This window comes from Cataglyphis hispanica, chromosome 4 (genome assembly GCF_021464435.1).
Source record: "Cataglyphis hispanica isolate Lineage 1 chromosome 4, ULB_Chis1_1.0, whole genome shotgun sequence".
In the NCBI taxonomy this organism is placed as follows: Eukaryota; Metazoa; Arthropoda; class Insecta; order Hymenoptera; family Formicidae; genus Cataglyphis; species Cataglyphis hispanica.
In genome coordinates, this window is record NC_065957.1 from 1,008,859 (window position 1) to 1,035,154 (window position 26,296).

General features: G+C 28.9%; 2 protein-coding genes across 12 annotated transcripts in view; both read right to left on the reverse strand.

The window, feature by feature from the left end:
- The window catches only part of LOC126848929 (heterogeneous nuclear ribonucleoprotein R), a 30,501-nt gene extending 5,017 nt beyond the window's left edge, over nucleotides 1-25,484 (reverse strand). For 3 of the 11 annotated variants that reach the window (XM_050590303.1, XM_050590302.1, XM_050590299.1), the window contains exons 1-11: nucleotides 23,657-23,815; nucleotides 21,964-22,340; nucleotides 21,730-21,837; nucleotides 21,347-21,523; nucleotides 16,051-16,186; nucleotides 13,239-13,444; nucleotides 12,980-13,129; nucleotides 12,710-12,855; nucleotides 12,429-12,544; nucleotides 5,753-5,901; nucleotides 1,475-1,631 (exon numbers count right to left, since the gene is read on the reverse strand). In XM_050590303.1, the coding sequence (XP_050446260.1) occupies nucleotides 1,475-1,631; nucleotides 5,753-5,901; nucleotides 12,429-12,544; nucleotides 12,710-12,855; nucleotides 12,980-13,129; nucleotides 13,239-13,444; nucleotides 16,051-16,186; nucleotides 21,347-21,523; nucleotides 21,730-21,837; nucleotides 21,964-22,338 (1,720 nt within the window). In that variant the 5' untranslated portion in view covers nucleotides 22,339-22,340; nucleotides 23,657-23,815. Of the gene's footprint in view, nucleotides 1-1,465; nucleotides 1,632-5,752; nucleotides 5,902-12,428; nucleotides 12,545-12,709; nucleotides 12,856-12,979; nucleotides 13,130-13,238; nucleotides 13,445-16,050; nucleotides 16,187-16,998; nucleotides 17,135-21,346; nucleotides 21,524-21,729; nucleotides 21,838-21,963; nucleotides 22,341-22,924; nucleotides 22,947-23,656; nucleotides 23,816-25,314 lie in introns of those variants that run through there. The other 8 variants (XM_050590305.1, XM_050590296.1, XM_050590301.1 and 5 more) reach the window with 5 other exon arrangements.
- Nucleotides 25,485-25,705: 221 nt separating this feature from the next.
- On the reverse strand, nucleotides 25,706-26,119 carry LOC126849184 (uncharacterized; the record flags this gene model as incomplete). Its single annotated transcript, XM_050590804.1, has 1 exon — nucleotides 25,706-26,119. A coding segment is annotated over one exon (414 nt), but the record flags the coding sequence as incomplete, so codon positions are not given.
- Nucleotides 26,120-26,296: the final 177 nt, after the last annotated feature.

Genomic DNA, 26,296 nt, shown 5'->3' on the forward strand with positions numbered 1-26,296 from the left:
TATTTTATTTTATTTTTATTTTATTTTTACGAAACAGACAGAGCAGAGAAACTTATCGCAGAACAGAAGCAGATATCTAATAAAAAGCTGCTTAGCAAAGAGTATTGTTTAAAGTAATTAAGAAAATTCATGGAACATTACGTGTGATGCGATATTGCGATCTGTAACAGCTAATACTATAATAGCAATATAGTAATAGCAAAAAAAAAAGAAACGTTATATTTGCCAAAAAAATGTAACAAATTTTCTTATAACAATAATTACTACTAAAAGAGTCAAGCAAGCTACCAAAAAAATTTTATTATTAACAAAAAGTTGAACTTACATTTGTACTATATATACAGAGTGTTTATCATGTAATGTCCACGACTCTTTTATATATATGTGTGTGTGTGTGTGTGTGTGTAAATATTGCGATAAATTAAAATATAAAATTATCTATTTTAAATTAGCAACAAATAACAGTAATGAAACAAAATATGAAAAATTAATTTTTTTTGACAAAAAATTTATGTTTCAAATGTTATCTTGAGTTTTTTGTTAAATAACCCCTTACTTTACTTTTTAAATAAATTGATTCTTCGAATCATTCGCCACATAAAATTTTCAGGTAGAATTAATAAAAAAATTAATAGTTCAATAAAATGTCTTATATTTTGTATCACAATATATTAAAATATGTTATGGAATATCTTCTAAACTATTAATATTTATTTTTTAATAATTCTGTTTAATATTTTTCTCTGTAATATATTCATATGAATTATACATAGAACATATATCCATCAAGAGATTTATGCAAAATAATTATGAAATTATGTAAAAAAAATATATTATTTTAAAAACTCAAAATGACCTTGATATTTTACTGGAAAAATTTATTGATAATTTTGTTCTCTAGATTATTGGTTTAAAGTAATAATAAGACAATTCTACCTTCATTTTTTTCAATCTATTGTAGATGCGACATAATTCATGGATATTGTTATCACAAACACTCTGTATATAACATCGCAAAAGAAAGAGATTCAACATTTTTAATTATATCTGCATCAATTCCCTAAAAATATATATAAAAATTTACCAAAAATTTAAAAATATATATAAAATTAAATAAACAAAATAATATATATAGACCTAAAAAATATATATATAGATAAAATATATATATATAGACCTAATACTTGAATAACTGATGCTTATATTTTATTTAATAATGATTTATTTTTATATCTTCTAATGATCTTCATTAATATTTTAATAATTCCGTTATTAATATACAATACATCGAATTTTTACACGATGATAGTTACAATGATGTTAAGGCAACTTTCAAACATAAAATATATTATATAATAAATTCAGAATAGCAAACATGTGTATATGTGTATACGTATGTGTGTGTAAATGTAATGGGAATTAAATGTAAACAGTGTAAAAGATGATTTATTGTGGAGATACAGACCATCCTCACCTGGTAAACTTCCCTTGGCGCGGACCCCCCCACGAGCGGCCAGCCGCTGGACCCCACGGACCCCTGAAGCTGCGGGGTTGCGTCCCCCCCTGACTGGCCCACGGGCTTGCGGGCCACCGATTCGGCCACGTGGCACTACTCCACGGCCACGACCAGCCTGACCAATAAACACACACCCAAACTGTTACCCTATCTAATTACATAATTGTTTGCATATATCTGCGTTTCAATTATCTTTCATTCTTTTCTTATTATTTCCTCTGTCCTATATGTAATTAGGATTATATTTCGCAGTAGTGGCCCTTAAAGACGTAGTTAATGAATATATTAACGTGTATTAACGTATCATAAAAATAAAAAAATTAGTCGATATATCATTGATCGGAAAATTTTCTACACATATATTTCACATTTTAGAGATGTACATATATGTACATACAAGGCTTTTATATATACATCATGAACATAGCATAAGAGATTAGTAACAGAGAAAAAAAAGTATAATGAATAAAGGAAAAGGAAGGAAAAAAGAGAGAAAAAGGACAAAAAAAACAAAAAAAAAAGATAAAGCGAAAAAAATAAAGCGAAAAAAAGAAAGCGGAAAGGAAGAACGCGGCAGACGAGATAGATCCTATAACCAAATCTTTACTAACCACGTTTTTACATACAGCAGTAGGAGTTAGCAGAGTTATCCAATGTAGTAAAGCGAAAAGCGAACTGATTGGTTGGCGTAGGAACTTTTAAGCGACACAAGCTATTGCACTGGTAGCTAAAACAAAATTCAACCAAAAGGCATATTATATAAATAAGTGGCGCAACACATTATTAAGCGATCAAAAAAAATCTGGTTTAAGCACGAAAGCTATGATATTATTTTATATACATGGGTGTGGGAACGGCGAGAGCCAAAGCAAGAGTTGTGAGATGTGTTTACTGGTGCTATATACGAGGGACACAATCCTCTCTATTCCGTCATCTATCTTCGTGGTCTTTATCACACCTATACACAATTCACAATAATTTTCAAATGTAATAAAACATAATTAATTAAGTAATACATGTACAATAAATCATTTGTGAATAAATTATATTCACATGGCATCGTCTCTCAATTCAGACATTGTTACTTATAACTTGCGACGAACTTTTCCTCCTGTTTTAGGCAAATCATAACAGTTGAGTTATATGTATATGCACACGCGCGTGTATGTATGCAGTGTGTAAGTATATATGTAAGTATGTGTGTGTAGCATGTTCCACGGGCAGATTAAATAATTATTTATCTATATAAATATAAAACAATGATATATAAATATAATAATCTATATTCTGTATTATACGAATATATCTGTACAGATATACTCCATACTTCTGTAAAATATTGAATTAAAAAAAGAAACAATGATGCATACGCGATTGTTATTTATTTTGTACATTTAATAATACTTGTACAAAAAAGCAATAAATACTTCCAAAATATTGAATCAGATAGTACATAAGATATCCCGCCTAACGTGATCATCCAAAACACCTTTGTTGTTTTTAATGACTAAAATATTACAAAGCGTGTTACACATGCCTTTATTTTTTCTTAAAATAAAATATTATTTAATAAACTTCAAAATTACAAAAAAAAAATATATATTTTTGCTGATTATAGTATAATGAAATAAAAATATATCAATCACCATATTATTAAAATATGTTGCCATTTAATCTACGTAATTATATACTTTAAAACAATTGATTCAAAATAAGCTTGTTACAAATTTTTCCATGTTTCCAAGACAAATTTGATTTAAAATTTATACCTAACACAAATTAATTATTCAATTCAAGCTCCTAAAAATTTAAACTCTATTAAAATACACGATTTCTGCAATAACCGCTATTCAACATATTGTTATAAAGTCGACAAAAATATATATTACAATTTTCATTACTCTTTAAAAGCAATGTATTAAACTAAAAAAATCATATTACTATTAACTTTCTTCGAACTGTCAAAATACGCGATTTTGGCAATAACTGCTCGAAATAAGCACAGCGAAAAAACTAATCAGTATCAGAGAAAAGATTATGCAAAGAATAAACAAATCATTTATTTATCAAATAGGGAAACGCGTATTAATGCAAGTAGTCATTTAAATTTTTAAATAAATAGTAAATTAGTAAAAAGTAATAATAAATTTATTAATTTCGTAAAATTATTAAAATCCCTTGAGAAAAACTGTTTTAAATTAATTTCGTATTCAAGATTATTTGTACAATATGTTATGTCTTATAATTAGAGAATTTTTTTCGATTTCTGCTACAATCTCATTTTAATAATAAATATATAATTTCATTATTTATTGTTGATATTGATTTTAAATCAAAATATATTTCTTTCACAAACCGTATTTCTTTTTAAAAGATCTTCCTGTTTATTATTAAAAACAACAGATATTTTGGATAGTCATGCCAAATCAGATATATCATATTATAATTTATATTTTTTATATTCAAATTTAAATGACAAAATTTGTTTAAATAAGAAAAAAATTATCTCTATTTTTTACTAGAAAAAAATTGATAATACTATGAATATATTAGTAAAGCAAAAAAGATAGAGATAATTTAATAAAAAATTATGAGAAAAAAATCGTAGAACTCATATAGAAAGAATGTATTACGTTGATAAAACCACATTGTGCAAGTTTGAGACAACATAAAAATATAGATCGTTAAAAATATATTTAAAAAAAAGTTAATCTACATATACTTGCTAAAAAACGAACATTATCATCGAATATAATCGGCAATATGTCAAAAATAAATTATAAAAAAGCGAATTGTCGAAATAAGATACAAGATAATGTATGAAGACATTTTAACAATTTGAAAAAGATTTTTTTTGTTTGTCTTTCCTCTAAAGCGACGACTAAGTACGTCATATATATCATATCATGGCACGGGAAACATAACAGTGTTAGATATAACATATAATAAAACTAAATATATAGTGTGTATATAATAATAATGAAATATTAACAAGAGAGAAAGTTGATCGCAATGTAAAAATATGATAAAAGTAAAACGGTAAAAAAATTTTGCGCCTTGCACCCATACACTCTCCTACGTCATATTTGGATAACCCTGTAACTTGATATTGAAAAAGTATATCATATCCGAGCCACGAGACGCAACGTCGCTCTACAGGAAGAAAAAACAGTGAATTTCTCGTATACGGGCATATATATATATATATATATATATATATATATATATATATATATATATATATATATATATGTATATCTGTGTTTGTGTGAATGATTAAGTTAGAGAAAAAAAGTCCTGTACGCTGCTTTCTTCCTACGTCTGGAGTTTTCCTGAAATTGTGCTAGAGTAGCAGTGAGAGAAAAGTAAGATTAGGAAATCCTGCAACAATATAAAAATGTGCTATCTTCTTCCTTCAGAGAATTTTCGGGTAATTTTAAATTTTTATTTTTATTCTATATGTTTTTCTCTTTTCTTTTTTTTTTTTTGATTGATAAATTGCTTTTCCCGGCTGTATCTTGCTTGAAAATTTAGAATGGGTCTACCATGGCTCAGATATGATTTGCAAGCAATTTGAAAGTGGCAACGTGTTCGGATTAAAGGGTTTAATTTTAGTACTAAAGCGTTGGCGTTAATCAGTATAGCATACATATTAAAATATATGCGTGCGTGCGTGTGTTTACATGCGTGCGGGTAAGTGTGGATTTCTATATAAATACAATGCATCACAGTGTACTTTAAACAGCAATTCATTCATATTCATTCACTCGCTCACTTCATTCACTCATTCGCTCTCTCACTCGCTCTTTCATTCATTCATTCACTCGTTCTCTCTCTCTCTCTCTCTCTCTTTCTCTTCTCAAAATTCATTGTAAAATTCTAAAACTCGGAATAAGTGCTATCATTCGTATACTGTGAATGCGGTGCATTTAACAATATTATGAAATCAATATACATTAAAAATGTATAATTCCATTGTATATTAATTATAATCATAATAAACTATCGCATAGCAAGTTAGTCAGCATTAATTTGCACGCTCAGGAAGAAAATATATAGGCAGAGAGTGATCTGGATAAAAGTAAATTGGAAACATGTATAACATTAGGAGAATCCGCGAACACTGTGCCACAGTCAAACTACCGCTAATATATATATATATATATATATAAATAATTATACATAATTTCAGAAACAAAAATGACATTTTTAGAACCATGAAAAAAGGCGACCCACCGGTTGAGGCTGCCTGCCTCTCCCTCTGGCAGGCGGCGGAGGCGGTGCATAATCGAAATAGTAATCTTCGTATCGATAATAGTCATCGTAATAGGGATCACTGTAGCCACCTCGATAATCCCCATAACCGTAATAGTCGTAATCATAATCTATAAAAACACACATTACAAATAGACCCAAATTTAGCCACGATATATCCAATTAGCAGCTTACTAAAAAATAATACTATTTCAATATTATAAAAAAAGGCATGCCGGGAAAAGATAATTTTGAAAATGCCAATAATTAACCAAAACAAAAGAGAAAGAAAAACAAAAACAAATTTAATCGTATATTGGAAGTAAAATGACTCGTGTGAAAAAAAATATTGTTCAACAAACAAAAGACACAATTACATTATAATACGCATTGTCAGTTACAATTATATAATACAGTATCGCACGGACAACTGTATTGATTACCCTATCACCATCATATTTTTTGAAAAAGAAAATTGTAAGATTATTCGAAAACTCCATATACTCCAAATAAAATCTAACTATAAAACAGTTAAATATAATAATTTAATTAAAATAAATACATAAAGTATTTCAAATGTTTATTATATTTAGAAAAATCTAATTTTTTAATTGTTAATTTAATGTTTTGCTATAAACAAAATATATTAATTCTGTAGAGTAAAGATGTAAATACAAATTGTTAAGCACAGATATTCATACAAAAAAATACTCAAAATGCACCTCTCATAATACCATTCACAGTATTTTTCTTTATAGCGGAATTACTTTCAAACTTACATTTAAGTTTTTCTGAAACAAATATTGAAATAATTGAACTAGTTGAGCAGTAGTTGCCATTGATTGAAAGGAAACTAATTGTCACTAATTGTTAGCAATGACTAATTTTAATCTTATTAGCGACAAAAGTTCGATTAGTTGACAATTTCTGGGAATAAATAATGTTAAGGTTTTCCTCTCCATCGTCTATCAATTTCCTTTCTTGCTAATAATAACTGAATATGAGAACAGCTGATTAATAGCAATGGACCGATTGCATAGTTTACAGTTATTTAATTTTTTTTTATTATTATTTACGAGTTTAAATCTGTGGTTACGTTTCTGAAAATTAGACAATAGATTCTCCTATTCTGAATTATCTATTTGTATATCTATTCCTCATTTTTTAATGACTTATCGTAATAACATACACAATGATATTTTTAAAAAATTAGGAATAAAGCTTACAAGTAGAAAATTCGAAAAATAAGAATCTTGTCTATTTATTTAATTTACATAACTCACGGTTCCGATTCGCAAGAAATACATTTCCATAGATAACTACAATTGTATTACTATATAAGAATAAAAGAAATATATATAAAGTTCAATAATAATCTCTCATATCTCCTCGCATGTGCAAGTAGAGCTAGTTAAATCGAGTAGGAAAATCATTTACCGTTTTGCAATTTTCGCAATAATTAATAAAAAATTAATTTTTTTAAATCTACCAAGCTACGTAAGTATAAACATGCGGCGAGAAGAAACAACCCACACTGTTATGCGATTGCTAAGCGCAATAATATAATTAAACATTTGATTAGTAATCTTAAAATGTATTTTTTTAACACGCGTATCTGTGCCTAACGGCTCATATTGCCCTTTATTTAACTTCAAAGAAAAAAAAGGAAAAAAAAGAAAAAAAAGAGAAAAGATTTATATTTTTATTAATAGTATAGATTCAAAGATATTTAATACACAATAATCGTAAAAAAAAGTTATAAATTTCATAGAAAGAGTTTATATTTTCGTATTGGAGAAAATTCATTTTCGATAATCTCGCAATATGAATTTAAATTTATTAAAAAAGCCATTAACATAAAAAAGAAAAAATATATATAGGACTACATATGAGACTCTACAACTGTTGCATTCACCATTCATTATCGCGGCTTACCTATTTCCTTGAGAGCTGTAAACAGATTTTTGAATTGATGATGCACAAAGTATGCGAAATATATACACGCTCATAAAAACAGAAATAAGATAGAAGAATTATATAAAAATTCCTGGCAATGCATGTTAAACTCCGTGCAATGCCACAAAATAATTGTCATTGTAATTTCAGAGCACCAAACAAGAATACAAAACAGATATATACATGCAATTAACTTTCTTGTTAAAAACAAAAAAAAACAGATGTCACACAGAAGACAATACTGGTAAGGCAACAATTTGTTTGTATTATGCTATGCACACATCTAGCGTACATTATGTATTCACACATACATACCCAATGTTATTCAGTTATTCTAAAATTAAAAATGGGGACCAAAAATATTATATTAAATGGCAAATAAATGTTACTATAGTCAAGTTAACTTTACATCGAGTTGATCTAATTTGAATACTTTCTTTCTACAATTTTATAAAACAATTTAATAAAGTACTTTAGCAAAGCAAAAATAATTTATATATTCTTGTAACATAATTTTTTATAAATTTTTACTTAAATATAATTTTACTCATTTTTTTGACATAAGAAAAATTAATATTTTCTGAGAACATAGAGAATGTATTGTGTTGTATATTAAAAAATTTAAATACTAAATTTATTACTAAATTTTAAGTTAATTTGCCTTTCTTATGTCGCATTATTGTAGTAAGAATATAAAAAATGTAATAAAAGAAATTTTCATAAAAATCATGAAAATAAAGATTATAATTAAGAGAACTATCATATATAAAATCTGGAAATATTCAATAAGTATCTCACACATTCAAATTAATTTATCATGCGCATAAGACAAAATAATATATGCGTAGGAAAATAGTGAAAAATTTCCAAAACATGCAAGAGATATTTATAGTATGTGAAAATTATTAAAGATACTATTATTAAAACTATTTAATAGTATATACATTTAATAGTATATATATTTTCTTAATTAAAAAAAAAAAAAAAATATATATATATATATATATATATATATATATATATATATATATATATATATATATAAACACTATTTTAAGAAACTTTTAAGTTTGTTAATTTAAAAAGATTACGTAATATTTGCATTTTTATTCTTTTTATATATAAAAGATATATACCAATAAAAATTAAACATTATAAATTTTAATGGCAAAATTTATATCTTAATAAAAATAATAAACTATCAATTTTCTAATGTCACATACGAAATATTACACGATTATAATATGTATTTAAAAAATATTTTGTGCATGTATATATGTGTATAGTGTATACATATACATGCACATACAAGATGTTTGATTGATAAACTGTTGCTGTCTGTTATCCTTAGTTTAAAAAATAGAAAAGGGTATTCATATACACCGGGTATACACGCACATATACATACACACACGCATGCATACAGAAATGTCCCAAAACGATCAAATTTTCTTTTAATAATAGATTTTTTGCCTAATTTAAAAATGATTTTTTCTCATCAAGGAAACGTCAAGGGATATCATTTTTTGCAAGTTTCCTGTTTTTGCCATCTTAGACAGCTTTGTAACTAAGCTTTAAATTAAAATTTTATAAAATTTTATAAAATTTCTAAAATTAACTGAAGAAAGTAGTTGGTTAATCTTTTAACTTTCAAAATTTACTTGCAAAAAGCCCTTTTTTTTATCAATCACTTATAACTTGGAAATTAATGCCTTAATATTTTCTTGAAAAAAATTGTCTTCAAATTAATCAGAATATCTTATTAAAAAAATATCCGATAGATTTGAGATATCCTGTTATATGTACACGCGCTCGTATGTATATATATACACGGTTTAAAAAAATAATGAAATACTCTGATATTTTTAAAACTGGATTTTAGAAAATATACAAAAATTTTTACTATAGAAATTTTTGGAGCTAAGTCGAGACGTTTTCTCTTATATTAGTAACCTTGTAGACTTTATATTAATTTCTAATAAAAATTTGAATAGAAGTGAAGGAACTATCAATCAAATATTAAAAGTCTTTAAATACCAATCTATACATTACTTTTAAATAATTAAAAAAATACAAATTCTGTTCAGTTTCTGTTATCGATTTGCCACTAAATAGCGAACGCGCAGATTGTACTCGATTTCTGACGCCAATTTGCCGACTTAATCAATAATAACAGTTCCAATACTAAATTTATAGTCTCTTTGCTGAAAGTAATTAGTAGCAGGCATTTGGCAAGATATGTCTAAACAGACTTGGCTAATTAGGAATCAATACTGATTAATTTTAAATTGACTATCGCGGTGCCTTAGAAAAAAAAAGAGAGAGAACACTTAAAGATGTATAATCCAAATAGTTTTTCTGTCAACTTGTCGGTTTCATTCTAAAGATCGAATGTTTGATCTATGTATGTATGTCTATGCTAATATCGGCGGCACCGTAAAAATTCAACAGTTTATAACTAAGAAAGTTTTCAGCAAAAGAAGATTTAATACAATTTTAAAACATCTTGATATAAACTACATAAAAATTTCTAGTAAAAAATGAGGATTTCCATTAAAAAATTTTAAGGTGATCTTTATCTTGACAACGTTATCTAATATCACATTAACATTATCATATAATGGATGACTTAAAATCTCCCCCTTATTCTGGTCTACAATTTTTATATATTTTTTTTAAATTCATAATTTCTTAAATATCAGAATATTCCGTTACTTTTTCCCCATGTTATTTCCATACATACACACACATACAGTAGTCTCATCAATTTTGGCCCTTTGGGAAGATAAAAGCGGAAAATTTTTGAACATAAAAACGAAGCTATCGCCTGCCATCACATGATTTGTCTATTATGGCATGGAGGAAACATAATATTAGTATTCGTGAAAGAATGTATATACAAAGAAGTATTAAAGTTAATGGCATAAAATTAAAGGAGACTCTACTGTATGTATACAGAGTGTCCGGAGTCAATAGCATCACCCGTCGTGTGCAGATAGAGCAGATAAAACTGAGGAGAAAAGTCCTGTACCATTTTTTTCTATATCACTTAGTAAAAGAGTTATTATTGAGTGAAGTCTGGCCTATCATCGCCGATTTTTAGTCAAACTTTTCTCATTAATAATTCTTTTATTAAGCGTTATAGAAAAAAATGGCATAGGACTTTTCTTCTCAGTTTGCTGTACCTACACACGACAAGTGATGCGATTGATTCCGGACACCTACAGGTATATTAGATGTTTTTTCTCCTTCTATTTAATAACATAAATCGATACAATTTGATTCTTATAGTCACTTCGACCAAACACCGATTAATTAAATTATTGATTAACTTGCAGAATGATCAACATTTGAGACAAAATTTCTAATGATATAATTATCGTATATAATAAAAATTTTGTTTTTTATGATTCTACATATTAATCAACGATTACATCAATCAGAATTTGATCAAAATGACTGTAAGAATCAAATTGTATCGATTTGCATTATTAAATAGGAAACATGCATTAAAGCTCGAAAAAGGGATCGGATAATATGACAAATTATTTTGACACAATTACTTGTTATCCGTTTCATATGAGTAAAAATTTCTGAATATTTTTTATAATAAAAGTACATCGTATTCATAAATTTCTAAATTTAAATAATAACTATGTCAATTGATCATAGATAAATAGATCAGCCCTAAAATAATAATGACATTCAACAAACTGACGCGCATACGTTTATCGCATATTATAAAAATATATGTTTATGATTATTTTTTTGATTTTTTTTAAATTATTATTTTTTTTAATAATTCAGTAATCTATTGAAAATGATATATTATGACACAAAGAGCAGAATCGATGCTTACTCATACAATATATAAATAACAGACGAGAGGATAAATGCCTGGATATTTCGAGCTTTAAATATATATATATATATATATATATATATATATATATATATATATATATGTCTGTATGTATGTATGTATGTATGTATATGTATATGTAAATATATAGGGCATCCTGCAAGAATTGTGTCAACGCTCCTGAGCGAATATATCACAGTAAACTGAACAAAAAAGTCCTTTACCACTTTCTCCTATAACGCTTATAATAAAAGGGTTAGTATTGAATAAAGTCTGATTAATTATCGCCGATCTTTAGCCAGACGCACGTCAATGAGCCGCGCGCCTGGTAGTATGCGTAAGCGCTCAGTTGTTACAGAGCGGCTCACCGACGTGCGTCCGGCTAAAGATCGGCGATGATTGACCAGACTTTACTCAATAATAACTCCTTTATTAATAATTACAGGACAAAATGGTAAAGGACTTTTCTGTTCAGTTTACTGTGTTTTATTCGCTCACGAGCATTGGCACAATCTTTGCAGAACATCCTGTATATATACAAACATACAACATACATACATACATACATACATACATTACATACAAGCATACATACATACATGTGTGTCACAAATCTTAGTTGAAAGAAGTATTCAATGTTTAATTTGTTATTGCTTGAGCGAAAAGAAAACATATATGTTCGTTATATCCATATATATATACGTGACATTTATAAAAAATTAATAAAATTTTTATTTTGCCAAAAAATCAAAGTTGCAAGAATATATTCTTGAGAAATACGCGAAGCAATAAACAGCAAAAAAAAAAGAAAAAAAAAAAGAAAAAAAAATTGATACTAACCGTAATCGCCTCGTCCCATCTGTCCACGCATACCTGCACCGGTACCTCGAGGTCCCTGTGCAGGCCCACGAACTGGCATTGGTCCTCCCATCATGCTCGGGTGAGATGGAGATCCACTGTAAAAAAAAATTATATAATACCATTTGATTTAGATTTTCATAAATAAAAGATGTAAAATAGAGCAATTATAATGTAACGAAAGTAGATATAATAAGTAGCAATATAATGAAAAGAGCGCTGCGCAAATAATGAATTAAAAATAAATATCAGTAATAACTTACCCGCCTCTACCCTGCAACATTTGCATCATTCGTCTCTCTCTAGCACGCAGCATCTCTTCTTTCTTCTTCTTATCAGATGGTGGTTTGGCCAACGAAACTTCTATGTGAGATCCACCCATTTCTTTGCCATTTAATTCATTCATTGCCTTAAAAAAAGCGCATACATACATACATACATACACACACATATATATATTAACAATTTACATTAAAAATAAGTTTTTAATATAGAAGTTATCAAATTAAAAACAATATTAGAATATATCTTACTTTAACAGCATTATCTCTATCTTCAAAATGTATGAAGGCATAATCCTTGATTTTCTTCACTCGCTCAATTTTGCCATATTGTTCGAAGCTTTCTTTCAACTTCTCTTCAGAACAATCTTGCGTCAAATTTCGCACGTAAAGCACACGTACCTAAAACAGAGTAATTTGTATTACAATTTAATATATAGCATAACTAATAAAAAGACTATAGAATAGCATAATTATAAGAATAATTAAACTTAATTGTATCACTCTTTACTTTGGACATAGTCTGTTCGTCTGGCTCCTCTTGAGGATCGGCCCAATCAACAATAATATCACATCCCCAAACCTTGATACGTCCAGTACTCAACCTTCGCTTGGCTAAGGAAGCTGCTTTGTGAGATTCGTATTCCAAAAAGCAAAAACCTCTATTCTTCTTTTTGTCATCTGGTGAGCTGTAGATAATCACCTCCGTCAGGCCAGCTATATATCGGAAAAAGAATCATACGAGAAGCGGATGAGATTCGCTTGAAATTTAATTGGCAATCGCAAAATTTTAAGGATTGCTACTATGTAATAAAGAATGAAAATTTTGCAAAAACAAAATAGAGATCTAAGCAATTAATACGTTTTCATATACGATGGTTATCGTAAGCTAGAGATTTGCATTATAATCTCGTTGTAGATACATTAATCACATTATCCGGAATATTCTTAAATAGTTATATATGTATCAGAATTAAATTTATCACAATATTAATTTTTTTATCAAATACAATTATTATATTTCGATTAATAATAATTACTTATACATAAGAGTTTAATTATAAGAACATATAGATATTATAATAAATAATTTTTAATTTCTGATAACTATATTTTTATATGTTCCTTTTTATATATAATGGAAAAAATATCGCTTGTCAGTAAACTAAAAATGAAAAAATAATATAATAAAAGATTGCATCAGTCAGACACAATATTATTCAATTTGCAAGATACCTGCAAGATGCAGCACTTGGTATGTATCTCCAAAACACTTTTTTATTTTTTTAATATTTTCTTTTTACTTATTAATATTTCTATTTTATTATTCGCAGATATTAAATCTTATATTTTCTGCACATTTTTTAAAAACTAATATGTTTAAGATAAAAAAAAGATAAAAAACAAATTAAAAAAAACAAATTAATGAAATAAAATTTTACTAATAAACAAATTATTCAGAGATTAAATATAAAATAAATAAAAATAAGAGATATTACTTCACCAACTGCTCGCAACCTGTCACAATAAAATTTCGAATAAAAAGCTACAGATAACCAAGATTAAAAGAACAGAAAAAATGCAAAGATGTTATTAATAACTACAAAGAGAAAGATTGAAAGCTCTAAATTCTGTAACACACTCTTTTGATATTACATATGTTTAAAACTTTCTTTACTTTTACTTTTACTGAATTTGGATATTTGAAAAATTTGAAAATTAATCATTTCAAGACATATAAATACTATATTATTAAGTAGAATTCTCATGCTATTAGAATTCTCATGCAATAACTCGATCATATATAGAGCAAAGATTGACACTCTAATATTATGTTTTATTCTCTGTCTTTCTAATCCTGAGATGTGGCAATATCGTTTGTATTTTTCGCTCTTTATGATCTTCTAATCTAAATTAACAGATCCTCTCCAAAAGTACTGTAAAATTGTCAAACAATCTGACACTTTCCAGGGGACTTTTATTTCTCTCAATATATTTCTCACACAGTCCTTCTCTCCTTCCTCTCAGTTTAGAAACTATTTGGATAACAAGGCATCCCATACATATTACTATTAATAAAATGTAAACAGCAAATTATTGGTTTTACATATATTAAACTTATAAAGTATATGTAATATACTTTAAAATTCTTTATAATTATCTATTAATTGTATTTTATGTATACGTAAAAATTTTATTTTTAAAAATATAAATGAATGAACTTTCTTCTATGTATTGTATTATATGTGATGTGTAATAATAAAATACTTAGATGCCTTGTACCATTTTATGAATTCTTCTTAAAATTAACTTTTAAATATAATTCCTGTGCCTCATGAATTTAATAATGACGTTTGCCTTTATTATTGTTATTTTTTTCTATTAATCTCCTCTCTGTGTCCATATTCTGATGTTACATGCAAGAATCTTATGCACACACATACAAAATGTAATGATTATCAGACACACTCGTACAATCACACTAATCATTCTCTATTTTATCATTTATATGTACATCATATAAACAGTATGTTTTTTTTTTCATATATTAAATTCATTATCTCTGAAGATATCACAATAAATTTATATTTATTCATTCATGAAATGTGATATATATTCTTATAATAATATTATCTATTTAATATATTGTAAAAATTTAATATATATTCGCGATATATATCTCAGAATATAATAAATAATTAGAAAAATAAATTGTGCAAAACTTTCGTAAAAATATGCAAAAAAATCACATAAGATGATATGCTTATTATAAAATTAAATTTGCTCTTCAATTTCAAATTTTATATCGAAATGAAATATATCTAAAACTTCTAAAAAATGCATAAAATATAAAAATTCGTATTATAAATATATATTGTATGCTATACAGAAGCGCGCAAGAAAAAATATGCCGGACAAATGATTTTAACAGAATTGCAGCAAATTCATTTAGAATTATAGGATATACCTAATTACGATTATCTATTTGCAAGGACACAAACTTTACAAACGAGAAATTATTGTAATTGGAAATAAAAAATAAAGGAATCACACGATGAAGAGTTCACATTTGGCTTATAAATAAATTCGAACGTGTTACCAAATATTTGATGGTTTCCGAAAATGAATAATAAAACTTTTGTTTTCTCCAAAATTCATTACAAAATTTTTTCACATTTATGCAAGAGGGTTAGATTAAACCCACCTGACATGTCTTGGCTAAAAAACACGTGATTTGTTACAAGAAATTTTTGTTCCATCATCTCTCCCATAGAACTTCCATTGGTTACTGCTCGCTGATTTAAGGACAATTGTCAACTTACGTGCGTGCTTTGTAAACTCTTCGAACAAGTCATCTCGGTCTCGATTCTTTGGAATATTTCCCACAAACAAGCGATGATTGTTATATGATACGGTAACACCAATCTTTTTCCCTTTCCGAATCTCATAATCATTCAGCTGTAAGAATAATGTGGAAGGAGAGTGCCAATTAAGCTTGCCATTTATGATTTCACCTGCTTATTGGCTGTCTGAACATGGGATTTCATGAAGCGTCCTTCGGGGGGAGGGGGGAGTACATAAGAGTATCAAAAGTATGATTCTCAAAGGATTGTGTGGATCATATGATAGTTCCAGGATCGATATTGTATAAGAGTGGGTGGGAGTGCCTGTCCGTTTGTTAGCGAGCCAAACGCCCCAGCGGTCCACGCAAATCTCCCATACCCCCAAAGCTTGAGACTTAGTCATGAATCACATTTGCATATTGCAAAATTGCAATGGTGCAAGACAGCATATATTTTTCTGTCAATATATGTGTGTAAAACAATCTAAAAATATAACTTCCACATTTTCTCTTTCCATTTCCTCGTCTCTTTTTCACTTAAAAAAAAAAGAAGACGAAGAAGTATCAGTAATAAAGATTGATTGATCAATTACACAAAATCAGGAACGAGGAAGCAGGGGGATAAGATAATCGCATGTATAGAGTAGGAAGCAGATAAGTTCATAACTCAACCTAAATATATGAGGAAAAGAAGACTTGGACCAGAGAGGTGTTACTGTTCACTAATAAACCGAGAGGCAAGGAGACCAGAACTAAAGGTGCCATAAGGTATATTCGCAGATTATGGAGTCAATATGATCCTTGGATGCTCCATAGTTCCATACCATCTACAACCACTACTTAAAAAACTACCACTCTTAAGTTATACAATACAGGTAGACAGGTAGGTAATAGGTAGGTAGGTACACACGCCTCGAATTCACTTTACCTGTTAATTTACCAAATTCCTCCAAGATCTCCTCTTTGCCTTTTGACTTTGGTATGTTTCCCACGAAAAGTCGTAGATTAGGAACGCTAATGTTTACTTTCAGACTCTTGCCGGGTTTTATTTCGTGATTATCGAGCTGTGGGATGAAGAAAACATACACATGCCTAATTTTGTTCCAATGAATTTCGTAATTTTTAAGATAATTACGGCAGAGATGGCGAAATTTGAAAAAAATTTTTTTTTTAAATGTGCAATTTAGAATACAATCAGTATTAACAATATAGTGCGGATCCACGAAAGCGAGAAAGTGGCATGGCTTTGTCGCTCGAATCTTCACAATATAGGAAACCGGCCTTTCACGTATCATCTACTCCTGTAAACAAATTTTAAGCCTAACATTTTCCAAAATTTTGTTACAAAAATTGTCATTGTCTAATGAGAATTAACCAATTGTGCAATATATACCCCTAACCAATTAGATCACACAATCATTGTAATTTTCGGAAAGGTTCTCCACTCCCAATTTTGCCCACTGAGCAAAGAGGAGAGCTGGAAAAAGAAACTCATCCATAGGACATTAATGCATATTTCTTAATGTGTTATATTAAATATTTGGGATCAGTTGGATATATAACTGCGTAAACATGAATAAATGGTCAGGGACATATGCATATAAACATACATTATATGGATTGTTCTTAGCTAAAATGCACGTTCGCGCGCACACACACACATACCTACATGTGCAACATATATACATATATGTATACACATACATATATATGCATGCATACATATGTATGCACGCACACGCATACATATAGACTTAAATATATACATTTGCGCGCACAGACGAACTCACATATACACATATACACACATACAATATGTCCCACATTTTATTTTTGACACTCAAATATATAAGGCCGTGTTTCGATATTATTGCTAGTATTGAAAATCTATAATTTACGTGGCATAAACTATAGATCAATACATTTTCAATACTAGCAATAATATCGAAACACAGCCTTAACAAGATGAATTTTTTTAAACAAATGTTTCAAACAAAAATTACTTAATTTTAAGGAAACGTACGTTAATCTTTAATTGTGAGCAATCTTACCAAAGTTATATCAAAATTATTTAAATTTTCAAACGCTATAAATATCACTTGATGTGCACTACTTTAAATAAAATGCAAATCGTGGAAAAATTTCCATAGTAATATTGTTTTTTCTAAAAAAAACACTATGTTTTCTTTACACTAATTAATTTCTCTCATTATTTGTGCATAAAAGTATTAAAAGAAAATCATCAAAAAATTTATATTTTACGAGATATATCACGAGATATAGTTTATATAAAATTATCAAATAGTCAAACTTATTATTAAATAGTCAAACTAAAGTATAAAAATTTCATTAATTATTTAATTTTTGGCCATACTCTATTCATATAATCTTTTACGCCGAATAATGTGGCAGTGGTGTCATTTAAAAAAATTAAATCGATCTTTATATATGATATTAAAAAATAATCTTAAAAATTAAAATGATCAACTTTTACCCTCTCAAAATCATATAAATTTTTTCTGATATTGGAATCACTGATCTTGGAAAGATCGTGAAAGTCAAACTAACATAAAACATTGCATCATTGTACATGTATCCTCTTGAAACCAAATAACTTTAGAGTTTAAAACATTTTTCAAAAAAATTCATCTTTTCAAGACATTTGGGCATTAAAAATCAGGTAGAACACTCTGTAATGTATATGCAGGGTATCTTATTTTAAATGATGCATGCAAATATCTTCAAAACTATTGGTGATAAAGAAAAATATCTCAAGCAAAAATTTAATTTTGACAGGGATATAATTTAATGTCAATAGTTTTTTATAGGTGGAAGTATATAAAGGGTATATATAATCAGATTCTTTGGTTTTTTTTCTTTTCTTTTTTAATGGAACCATATACTTTTAAACGCATAAATTGATACAACTCTTCTTATTCATTATAAACAAATATAATATGTATCTATCAAAAAACCATTAGTTTAGAAGATATTTTAATTTTTATGTTGCAAAGTGCTATTCGCGCGCACGCGTTGATTTTAAAATATTTACATGTAGCCTCTATCATCCACATTCATATGGATGTTCATAAACAAACGATATTGTGTAGGATATTTTCAAATGATTGCTTTAGATTTTTTTATCTCAGGAATCCAAAGTTTGGTTGTAAGATTATATAAAAAAAAAAAAAAAAAATTTCAAGCAAAATTATTGATACAATTTTAATATTAGGAAAATATTGTGACTATTGTAACGATATCATGAAAGATATTTATATCAACGAGATTTAAATTACATTGTCATTTGATGTTGTAAAATGTATGCAAAGATTTATCCAAAAATGTCTATCAAAGTCATCGAATTTACAAAATGTTGCAATTATAATAATAATAACTGGAAATCCTAATATTAATTATCAAATGGAATTTAATTTTACTCCACAACTTTTTCAATCAATAATTACAAGAAATTAATAGTATTCGTATCATCTGTGTGTGCATCAATTATTATAAGTGATGATTTTGTTCATAAACTTCAATTCTGGCAATGTGTGAACTCAGCATAAGTTATTCTAAAAATCTATATTTTTTTCACATGTCTTATTTTCTAGCAAAGCTAGTTTTACAAACAGAGGATAAGCATAGACCAGCATGATTATCATTATTGAACTGAACACAATTCGCACTAGCATTATTCTATATACTAGATCAATGTCTTGTAAAATATAATGATATTGTGGATATATTATCGATTCATATTTTCTTTATAGTATACTTATTGACGATAAAGGATTTTATTTGAACAAAAATTGTGTTCTTAGAAGATATCAATCTAGCTACCAGGCAATGAATATGGTTACAACACGAAACAATGCTCTAGCTCATAATATAGCTTAAGCGACATTAAATGAGAAATTTTCCAATTGTTAGATTGGACGAACTAGTCATATCAATTTTCCTTTAAGAAAACTCGATCGGATCTGATATCATTGGATTATTTTATGAAGTTATTGAAAAAATAAAGTTTACATAAAAGAAGAACTAAAAAAACAAGAACTCTTCTATTTCAAATTGAAGGTAAAAGATTCTTCAAGAATGTTAACAAATTTCCAGTAAAATGCTTAAAAGGGTTAATATATCATTTAGAAGATAAAAACTTTTTAACTTTAAAAAGATAAAAATATCATACTACTAATATTATTTAACAACAATTAAGTCAAAATTGAAATATCTGAATAATGGCTTTTCAATGAATACCTAATATTTTTTTTAATAATAAATGAAGAGCTGCATCAATTAATGTTTTCAAAAGTATATGATTCCATTAAAAAAAAAAGAAAGATTTTCATATCTCCTCTGCATCTCCAACTTTTATATATATATAAATATTTTATATATATATAAAATTATGATTCTTTCTAAACTATTCAATTTTTTCAGAAACATTTTCTACTATTAGCAATAGTTTGAAAGATATTCACGTAATTTGAGGATACCCTGTATAAAAAAAAATATAAAATTAATAAAAAAAGATTATACAGATTGAATAAAATAATAAGATGTCCGTGTAATTCTACTGTAAAAAAAAGAAATATAAAATATACAATGCAGAACAAGCCACATAGAAATACATAACAATCATTCGAAATGTTCAGCAAAAAAAGCAATATTCTTAGACACATAAGATAAAATTATATTAATTTAATATATTATTAAAATTATTAAAATAAAATTATGTTAATTTACTATATTATTAATTTCTCAATCAACATTATTATGGCACAGCCATAACATATAAAGACAACATTATGGATCACAATAAAATTCAATATTATATTTCAAATAATTACAATTCAATAATAAAAATTCAATACTATCAGAAATTATTAAATATCTTATGAAACATTTAAAGTTAAACATTTAGAAATTGAGATAGATTTATTTCTAAGCATTTCGAAGGAGTATTATTCTGGTAGCAATACATATAACAATTTTGTAACAATTTTAAAAATTTAAAAAATAAAAAAATAAACATTTTTAAATTGTCCATGGTGATATTCGTAACCAGGGAAAAAATTAAAAAATAAATATGTACATACATTATATATATATATATATATATATATATATATATATATATATATATATACGTGTATATACATGTTTATTTTTTAATTTTATATATTATATGCATACATACATATACACGCTCACGCACACACACACACACATAATAATACTAATAAACATCTGACGAAAAATATATACTGACATACCTCTCGAACAGCCTGCTGTGCAGCTTCCCTATTAGTAAATGTGATAAATGCGTATCCTCTGTTGGAACCTGACATGGGGTCCATCATCAGTCTCAAATCCCAAATTTTCCCGCATTTTTCAAATAACGGAATTAATTCATCTTCATACATGTCTTTTGGAATTTTGCCACAAAATACCTTTTTGCGAAAATAATCAATGTAATAATTTCAAAAAATGAGTAATTTTTTTATACATAAAAATGTGTAAGATATTTTATTTAAAACTAATATTGTGCATATATATATATATATATATATATATATATATATATATATATGTATGTATGTATGTATGTATTATTAAACATTCTATAATAAATATAAATATATATATTTAAATTTACCTCACAACCAGTGCCAGGAGTTGGCCCTTCCCAATTTGGTGGAGGACCACCATATTTTCTTTGTCCAGTGGTTACATCCAAAGGATATCCTGTTCTCTCCAAAATCATCTAAAAATTATAATTATAATTAAATTTTTTACCATTATAAAATACTATTTATATAAGTTTTTAACTAAAACTACCAATTGTGAAAAATTTAAATTATTGTAATCAACTTGTAAAATTTCAAATTACTTTAATTTTGTCCTCATCTGGGGCTTTAGGTGTTGTGCTGGTGCCTGTTCCTTGACCCGCACGACTCTTCTGTCTGTATGTTTTCATTACTCCACAAAGATATGCTGATTTGTTAGATACATGTTCTAGATTAGATTCCAGAAATTGTGTAAGCACATTTAGTGCACCATCAACTGGAAATTCTTTTAAAGCGTCAAGAGCTCTTTCATCCAGATCAACATGAGCCAATTTTCCCGTCTTATAAATCTCATCCAGTTTGGCAGCCACTTTCTCATCTAGCCCATATTGCATAAGTTTGTTAAAATCTTCTGTCCGTTCCAAATTTTCCATTTCTTGCTTTTCTTCCATTTTTATTTCCCCATTTCCTTCTGCCATTGCTGAAAAACAATAATAATTATTTTATTGATCAAAATATTTCTTTATTTATAATATATATAAACTAAATTATATATAAACTATTTCCATCAAAAAGTATTTTTATATTTTATATAATATATATTCCATATAAATATATATTTGTTTTTATATTAAATTTTTTAAATTTATACATTTAAATATCCTATATTAACTATAAAACCTATAATATATTTAACACATAAATACAAATACATAATAATGTATATATTAATAAAATTATTTTATAGCATATTTTCACATAATTTTGTTTTAAATTACAACATTAACCAATATTTACTTTTACCATTTCCTCTGACAATAAATAAAAGATATATATATATATATATATATATATATATATATATAAAATATATACAATTAAAAAAAAATGTTAATATAGAGTTAAATTAATATAACTAAAACTCCAAAATAAATATAAAAACAAATATTCACAAAAATGTCTGCTAATATCAAAAAACAAAAAGCAACAAGTTTTATATATAATATTGTTAAACATAAGCTATTAATTTCTTTTTTAACACTTATTAATTTATTAATAACTCACTCCTTTTAGTAAATTTAAATTATTAATTGCGAGTCTCTATATTATTTTCATTCATCTAAAAAAAAAAAGAAAAAAAAATCTCTATATTGAAATTTATACACCTAACGAAAAAGACTTTTTCCGAGATAACGATGACAAAGAGCTAGCATAAAATCGGTGCACGCGGGAGGGAATCTCAAGTTCATCCGCTTTCGCACTAATCGCGATTCGAAAAAATTTGAAGGCGGAAAAGATAAATAACTGAAAAAAAATATATGTGCACGCGTAATATTCGCATTACATTTAAAATGCGAAACGGAAAATGAAACGAGAGGAAACTTGCGATGTCGCGGCACGTCTCTCGTATACGTTCATTGATGACACTCGTGTTGATTATAGGCGGCGAACGGATCGGTCGCGATGCAATTGCCTAACGTGAGAGAAGAATTCGAGATATATTATTTCTCTCCGCGGCGTAATTCTTTTCGGAGATTCGAAATCGTCGAAACTTCACGGCCGCACTTTTCTCACACGACAGTTCGCCGGCCGGCAAAACGCGATCGCACGGCGGCCGCCGTGCCAAATGTACGATGCACCTCTATATGCACTCACGCGACAGATGCACTTCGCGCGATGCGCGTTTAATCCGGCGTTATTTTTCGTCCCGCGCTCGCGGAATCGAGTTCGCGGCCCGTGTGAGAAAATCAGCCGGTACGGCCTCGATGCGTGGAAAAAACCGCGGCGAGCGATTACCTTGCGAAATAAACGGACGGTCTCTCCTCCGTGCGAGGAAATGGCGACAGACGTCAACGTGATATTGCGGGACTACGGGGTTCACAAAACGACGCGCAAAGATACGCTCGAACCCAGCGACACGACGTTGGCCATTTCTCGCTCGCGCGAATTCTGATTGGTCCGGGGGAGCCGCGCGAAGAGGAAGGCCCGACGAGGAAAAAAAGTCTGCCGCTCTCCGAAACCCCGGCCCCGGCCCCGGCCCCGATCACGAAGTAAATGCGCCCGGAGCGCGCTCTCGGGAAAGAGTTCTCGTTTAATGCAGCGATAAATAAATTCGCGGCAAACGTCTCGCGCGAAATGGAATTATTCCATTGCGAAAGACGCAACGCGAGAAGTTGAGCGACTTTTCGAAGTTGAAGAACTCCCCCCGTAGAAAAATAATTTTACGACGATTTTATATGTTTCTACGAAAAATTAAGATTTTCAATAACAAATCACAAATTTGCGAAAATTGTAGAAATTTATGATAATTTGTAGTGAATTGTAAAAATTATTTACAAATTTTTACAGGTTTCTACAACTTCTTACGACATTTTTATGTGAGCGATACGTAATATATTAAAATTATAAAAGTTGTAGATAATAATTAAACTACATATAATGTAGTTGTAAAAAATCACATAAATTTATGAAAGATTACAAGCATGATTCAAATCGCATGGTTTGATGTAAAAATTATGTCAGAAATAATGTAATCATGTCGTTACATCATTAAAAAAATTATAGTTTTTACATAATTTTCGTGTGACAGATTATAAAATTATTTTCATCGGGAGAGTATAACTGTTAGCATATCAATTTTTCAGAGAAGCCGCGATGACGTATTAGCAACGAAGATTTTTTTTTTTTACGTGATTAAATTTGAACGCGCGGCGGTTGATCTTGCGAAATCTTTGAAAATCGGGAATACGACAAACCACGCCGTGCTATTCATTATTGGTATGATTTTCATGAGCGCGCGCTTTTGCATATGAACACGCTACTACGTATTTACGAACGAATTTGAACAAATATGAGAACGGTAATTCACAAAGAAACGCAATTTTGCTGCATATTCTTACAAATATCGAGAAATCTATTTTATTTTTTTCATAATATATTTAACATTTATGGTCTCTATTATTGTTGGCCTGTATGTAAATTAAGAGAAGTTACACATCATTTTTTAATCGTAGAAAAATTGTAAGAGTCGAAAAAGTTACAAACTCGAATCGTGTATATGAATGCATCGTCTCGCATCATCTCGAATAATGTACATATGCATTCGTTCATTGTTTCGCAGCCGTTCGGCCTACCGGTATATATTTTATTTCAGAGAAAATTAAAATTTACAAATTCGTCGATCGAAAAAAAAGAATAATATGTAATTATCTGGAGACAAAAAAAAATTTCCAAATAATGTATCTTTTTTCTTATGTCTCTGTATCGTATATTATAATATCTCACATGTTAGATATCGCACGAAAGAAAAGAAAAAAAAAAAAGAAATATATCGATGTACCTATTCGATTATTTCGCGCAGAAGATATATAAATCGCAAGAAGACAGAAAGAAAAACAAAGGAAAGAGAGACGGAAAATGGAGCGATATATTCATGATAAAAGATGCGTGTATACCTGTGACAAATTTGTTCTCCTCACCGGTATTAATTTAGCAGATTTGTTGCTTTAATGACGAAGAAACACCAATTGCAACGGCAACACAAGAAAATAGTCAGGATCTCCGCAGGCCAGGTGTCATAAAATTCATAATTAGTTGGCACGCCACAGTTTTTTCGCGAAGAAAGCGTTTCTCCCTACTTCAGGTTGATGTATGATGGTAATGACAACGGTGGCCACAGCAGTGGCGGCGTCGGCGGCAATGGCGGTAATGGTGATGATGGCAATGATAATGGCGATGGAGATGGTGGTGGTGGCAGTGATGATTAAAGTGATAGTGGTGATAATGATGATGATGGTAACAGTAACAGTGGCGAAGGCAGTAGTGGAGGTAAAGGTAGAAGTAGATTTAGCGATGGAGGAGATGGTAGCAATGATGATGATAGTGCGGTGGCGGTGAAAATGGCAGTGGCGATGATGGCGATGATGGTGATGATGGTGGTGATGATGGTGATGATGGTGATGATGGTGATGATGGTAATGGTGGTGATGGTAGTGACGGTGGCGGTGATAATAATGGTGTTGATGGTAGTGATGGTGTTGATGGTGGCGGCGGCGGTGGCGGCAGCAGTGGCAGTGACAGTGGCGGTGGCGGCGGCGGCGGCGGCGGTGGCGGTAGCGGTAGCGGTAGCGGCGGTGGCGGTAGCGGTGGCGGTGACGGCGGTGGCGGTGGCGGCGGCGGCGGCGATGGTGGCGACGGTGGCGATGATAATGACAGCGGCGACGACGACGACGAAGGCGGCAGTGGCTGCAACTGTACTCGCGATTACGTTCACACCGTTGCGCGCAATTGCATCGAACGATATGCGGACGCGGCACGCGCGAAGAGGTAAAGAAGAAACGACGAGGAAAATGCTCGTTTTATTATGTGTGACCGGTGCGTGATGTTTTCAAATCATTTGGATTAAATTTAGTTTGCGTAGGCACTTTCACGTGATTG